The following is a 5900-nucleotide window of genomic DNA, read 5'->3' as shown; positions in this document are numbered from 1 at the left end:
GGGGGGGGGGGGGGGGGACGATCAGATCGGCCACGATCCCGTTGAACGCCGGGACAGTCTCAGCAGGCTGAATGGCCGAGATCTGCTGCCGTGTCTTGTAGGCAGAGGACAGGAGATGGGAAGCGGGAGCGAGGACGGGGAGTTGAGAGGAAGGTTTCCTGACCACCGTGCGTGAACGGGGTAGGGATGGCCCTGTCGATAGGCCAACTCAGCCCCGTACCCTAAAACCTCCCAACCAGCCGTTGGAAATTGCAGACCCAGCGTCGGCCCGGGGAAGGTTGTGTGCCCGGGGGGCGGGGGGAAGAGGAGGGCATGGGTAGGGAAATTCACCGCCAGCAATGGTCATTGAGGTGGGTGACCTCAACACCTACCCCCACCCCCATCAGAAGTTACCTAAAGCCCTTGGCCCAGCAGCTCCCTCAGTGCAGGGGGCCCCAGTTCCCCCCCCAACTTTGAAGCCTCCAAAGGGGCGGGAAGAAGCTGGATGGGCCGCGATGGCCGCCATTGCGCCCCCCAGGTACCTCAACCAGACCAGATCCAACCACCACCCCCCCATCCTCCCCCTCAATGATCACTGGAGGGGGTGGGGAGGGTCAGGGAGGATTTTTTTTTTTAAGGGTCTCTCTGACAACCCGGTCCCCCTTCCCTTGAGTCACTGCGTTCCTCCTCCAGTCCAGAACTAGAGGGGCGTAGGTTTAGGGTAAGAGGGGAAAGATATAAAAGGGACCTAAGGGGTAAGCTTTTCACTCAGAGGGTGGTACGTGTGTGGAATGGGCTGCCAGAGGAGGTGGTGGAGGCTGGTACAATTGCAACATTTAGGAGGCATTAGGATGGGTATATGAGTAGGAAGGGTTTGGAGGGATATGGGCTGGGTACTGGCAGGTGGGACTAGATTGGGTTGGGATATCTGGGTCAGCATGGACGAGTTGGGCCGAAGGGTCTGTTTCCGTGCTGTACACCTCTATGACCTCCTCCACTGCACCCCCGGCCCAGACAATCACAAAGGCCGACCATTCCATTGGTATAGTCCCATCGAGCAGGCCCGCTGTCCAGGAAAGGCCTCCAGCATTCTCCGAGATCCATCCCTTGGCAACACTCTCCTACAAGGCTCTCCCATTGTGTACGGGCCGGGGGGGGGGGGGCCTGAACGCCGCACTGGCCCGGTGTCGAGACAGCTTTCTACCCCGTACCCACCGTTGGAATACCGAACCCTCGTACAAAGGCCACACACACACCGCACCAGGGTATTGTCCGACCGGTTTATTCGGGAGCACCCCGGCTTTCGGGGCGCTGAGCGATTTTTGAACGTCGTGGGGCCCGGCACCCCCACACCAACCCTCAGCGTTCGACCGGGCCTGCGACTTTGCTGCCGTTTTTGCCTACGCTTGACGTGTCTATGCTACTCCACTCTGCGGTCCGCCTGCGTCGCTCGCTGGATGAGACCTTCAACCGGCCGTCGCCACCCGCCACGGCCAACTCAATTTGAGTCGCCTCCTCCCTCCCCCTCGTCGCCCCTCCCCGACAGCAGCGTCCTCCTCCTCCGCCTCCTCCTCCTTCTCTTCTGGCGGAGCCACTCGGCGCTGCTGGCCCCGCACAGGCCCTCCCCCGCCGGGTCCTCCCGCTGTGCGGCCTGGGGCGCGCCGCCCCCTCCGCCGCCCGCTCCCAGCCCGCGGTGCACCCACTTGAGCTGGCCATTCTTCAGCGCGTAGCGGGTGTCGCCAAACCACTGGATGACGTCGGCCCGGGCCAGGCCGGTGCGCTCCACCAGGAGGCTGTAGTCGGCGCCGCTGGGCCACCGAGAGCGCAGGAAGAAGGCCTTCAGCACCGACAGCTGCTCCTTGGTCTTCCTGGGACGGCCTGAGGGCGCCGGGGAGGCCTGGCCGGGCTGGGGTTCGGTGTGGGGAGAGGGCCCAGCCTCCCCCGGCGGGCCCCTCGGCTGGTGGTGGCTGTCGCTGAACCAGCGCTCGATCTCCGAGCGGGCTGGGGCGGTTCGGGCCTGAGGCCTCTGCACCTCCTCCTCGCACCATTGCCGGGCAATGCCGGCCCTCAGGGCCTGGGCCTGGGCCTTGCGGCAGCGCCGCTCGCCGGGGGAGGCGCAGGCCTCCTTGGGGTGAAGGAGGTGGAGGGCCAGCACCCCGCCCCCTCCTCCTCCTCCTCCATCGTAGGCCGGCGCCAAGACCAGGTGACCATCAGTGAGCGTGGGCGGCACGGGCAGCCGCAGGGTGCTGGATAGCCTGTGGCGGGCCTCCCGGACCTCCTCGGGGGTCCAGCTGATGCCATGGCGCAGCCGCTGCACTGCAAACCAGACGCGGACCCGCTCGGCGGACAGCCCCGCCGATAGGCCGCAGCGGGCCAGCTCCTCCGGACTCGGGTACGGGAAGCGGCTGAAGGCCTCAGCCAGTGGGCCCTCGGCTCCCGGCTCCAGCTCGGCAGAGGGGGTGGGGGAGGGGGAGCAAGCCGGGCTGGGACCCCCGCCCGGGCCCCCGCCGGCTGCGCCCTCTCTCCCCCCTGCCTCATCCTCTCCGGTCAGGTCGATGTGCACAATGTCCGGCTTCACCCGCCCGTCCAGCCGACCCTCCCCTTGGACCGGACTGGGGACATGCCCACCGCCTCGGGCCTGGCTGAGGAGGGAGAGGGCTGGCAGGCCCCTGCCTGAAACAGGCCCTCCTGATGGGCGCTGGCTAGGGGAGGTCCCTTCTGATAGGCCTGGGCTTGGTACTGAGCCTCCTGACGGGCCCTGGTTGGGTATGGAGCCTCCAGACAGGTCCTGGTTGGGTATGGAGCCTCCAGACAGGCCCTGGTTGGGTATGGAGCCTCCAGACGGGCCTTGGTTGGGTATGGAGCCTCCATATAGTCCTTGGCTTGGTACCGGGCCTCCAGACAGGCCCTGGCTTGGTACCGGGCCTCCAGACACGCCCTGGCTTGGTACTGGGCCTCCAGACACGCCCTGGCTTGGTACGGAGTCTTCAGACAGGTCCTGGCTTAGTACTGGGCCTCCAGGCAGGCCCAGGCTTGCTACGTGGCCTCCGGACATGCCCTGGCTCAATATCAGGCCTCTGAGTAGCCCTCGGTTTGGCACTGGGCCTCCACACGAGGTCTGGCCGGGCACAACGCTTCCAAAAGGGCCCAGGCCGGGGACAAGACCTCCGAAGGGGCCCAGGCCGGGGATGGGTCCTCCCGTCAGGCCCAGTAACCCGTAGAGCTCCTGCAGCACCACGGCCGGGTGGGCGGAGTGCAGATGGACATTGAAGGGTTGCAGCTGGTCGGTGTGGTAGCCACAGATCTGGCAGTGGTAACCCTCAGGTCCGTCCTCGTCATCTTCGTCGTCCTCGACCCCCTCGCCGACCCCGCCCTCCTCCTCCAACTCCTCCTCCGTCATCCAAGGACAGCGGCCTGGGCCCAGAGCCCGCTCCCGGTCCCGGATCCGATCATACACCACCTCGGGGGCGCTGGCGGCCATGTTGGCCCAGGCCGCCTCCTTGCCTTCAGCCGGTTCGCGCTGGCCCGGGCCTGTCCTCCGCTCGGCCGAGCAAGGGGCGCCGTACCTGTGTTGGACTGACATGCCTGAGCTCTAGAAGGCTGGGCGAGACAGACTATCACTGAACAGAGCGTCATTCCTGTAGGTCAAAGCAGAGAGAGAGAAAAAGGACAGTGAGAACCCTCTTCGCCCACCGCGACAACTCCATTGCCTCCCACCAACTTCACGGTCCTCCCTTCTCCCCAGCACCTCACCGTCACGGCCGACTGCAGCTCCATCCCCATCCCAATTTTAACCGTTCCTTCAACAGCCGGGATCATAGAATAGAATCATAGGATCCCTACAGTGTGGAAACAGGCCCTTCAGCCTAAAAATCCAGATCTACCCTCCGAGGAGTAACCCTCCCAGACCCATTCTCCTACTCTATTAATGTACATTTACCCCTGACTAATGCAACTAACCTGCACATCCCTGGGCACTATGGGTAATTTAGCACGGCCAATCCACTCTAATCTGCACATCCCTGGGCACTATGGGTAATTTAGTATGGTCAATCCACACTAACCTGCTCATCCCTGGGCACTATGGGTAATTAAACATGGCCAACCCACCCTACCCTACACATGCCTGGGCACTATGGGTAAGTTAGCACTGCCAATCAACCCTAACCTGCACATCCCTGGGCACTATGGGTAGTTTAGCATTGACAATCTACCCTAACGTGCACATCCCTTGACACTATGGGTAATTTAGCGTAGCCAATCCACCCTAATTTACACATCCCTGGCCAATATGGGTAATTTATCATTGCCAATACACCCTAACGTGCCCATCCCTTGGCAGTATGGGTAATTTAGCATGGCCAATCCACCCCAACCTGCACATCTCTGAACACAATGGTTAATTTAGAGTGGCCAATTCAACTCTAATGTACACATCCCTGGCACTATGGGTAATTTAGCACATCCAATCCACCCTAACCTACACATCCCCGTGCACTATGGGTAGTTTAGCACAGCCAATTCTCCCTAACCTGCACATCCCTGGGCACTATGGGTAATTTAGCTCATTCAATCCACCCTAACCTACACATCTCTGGGCACTATGGGTAATTTAGCATGGGCTATCCACCCTAACCTGCACATCCCTGGGAACTACGGGTAATTTAGCATGGCCAATCCACCCCAACCTATACATCCCTGGGCTCTATGGGAAATTTAGCATGGACAATCCAGCCTAACCTGTACATACCTGGGCACTATGAATAATTTACCGTGGCCAACCCACCCTAACCTGCACATTCTTGAACAGTGTGGATAATTTAGCACAGCCAATCCACCCTAACCTACACATCCCTGATCACTATGGATAATTTAGCATGGTCAATCCACACTAACCTGCTCATCCTGGGCACTATGGGTAATTAAACATGGCCAACCCACCCTACCCTACACATCTCTGGGCACTATGGGTAATTTAGCATGGACAATCCACCCGAAATTGAACATCCCTGGGCACTATGGCTAATTAAACACAGCCAATCCACCCTAACCTGTACATCCCTGGGCACTGTGGGTGATTTAGCATAGCCAATCGACCCTAACGTGCTCATCCCTTTACACTATGGGTAATTTATCACTGCCAATCCACCCTAACCTACACATTCCTGGTCAATATGGGTAATTTATCACTGCTAATCCACCCTATACTACACATCCCTAGGCACTATGGGTAATTTAGCACGGCCAATCAACCCGTACCTGCACATCCCTGAACTATGGATAATTCAGCATGGCCGATCCACTCTAACCTGCACATCCCTGGGCACTATGGGTAATTTAGCACGGCCGATCCACTCTAACCTGCACATCCCTGGGCACTATGGGTAACTTAGCATGGACAATCCACCCCAACCTACACATCTCAGGAGACTATGAGTAATTAATCGTGGCCAATCCACCCTAACCTGCACATCCCTGGGCACTATGGGTAACTTAGCACGGCCAATCCACCCCAACCTACACATCTCTGGAGACTATGAGTAATTTATCATGGCCAATCCACCCTAACCTATACATCCCTGGGCACTATGGGTAATTTAGCATGGCCAATCCAGCCTAACCTGGACATCCCCGGGCACGATGGGTAATTTAGCATGGTCAAACCACACTAACCTGCTCATCCCTGGGCACCATGGGTAATTAAACATTGCCAACCCACCGTACCCTATACATGCCTGGGCACTATGGGTAGGTTATTACTGCCAATCAACCCTAACCTGCACATCCCTGGGCACTATGGGTAATTTAGCATGGACAATCCACCCGAAACTGAACATCGCTGGGCACTATGGCTAATTAAACATGGGCAATCCACCCTAACCTGTACTTCCCTGGGCACTGTGGGTGATTTAGCATAGCCA

At 59.3% G+C, this 5900-nt stretch overlaps 1 protein-coding gene across 1 annotated transcript; it reads right to left on the bottom strand.

Moving 5' to 3' along the window:
- Nucleotides 1-1245: 1245 nt before the first annotated feature.
- Nucleotides 1246-3614, bottom strand: LOC122546568 (collagen alpha-2(I) chain-like). Its single transcript, XM_043685256.1, has one exon. It carries the CDS (start codon nucleotides 3560-3562, stop codon nucleotides 1478-1480), a length of 2085 nt encoding a protein of 694 aa, XP_043541191.1. The 5' UTR covers nucleotides 3563-3614; the 3' UTR covers nucleotides 1246-1477.
- Nucleotides 3615-5900: the final 2286 nt, after the last annotated feature.

Source organism: Chiloscyllium plagiosum, unplaced genomic scaffold (assembly GCF_004010195.1).
Source record: "Chiloscyllium plagiosum isolate BGI_BamShark_2017 unplaced genomic scaffold, ASM401019v2 scaf_42011, whole genome shotgun sequence".
Taxonomy (NCBI): Eukaryota; Metazoa; Chordata; class Chondrichthyes; order Orectolobiformes; family Hemiscylliidae; genus Chiloscyllium; species Chiloscyllium plagiosum.
This window is presented reverse-complemented; position numbering and strand designations above follow the sequence as displayed.

Bases quoted from the DNA above. Each gene is read 5' to 3' on its own strand.
- LOC122546568 (XM_043685256.1), bottom strand. From the start codon at position 3,562: ATGTCAGTCCAACACAGGTACGGCGCCCCTTGCTCGGCCGAGCGGAGG.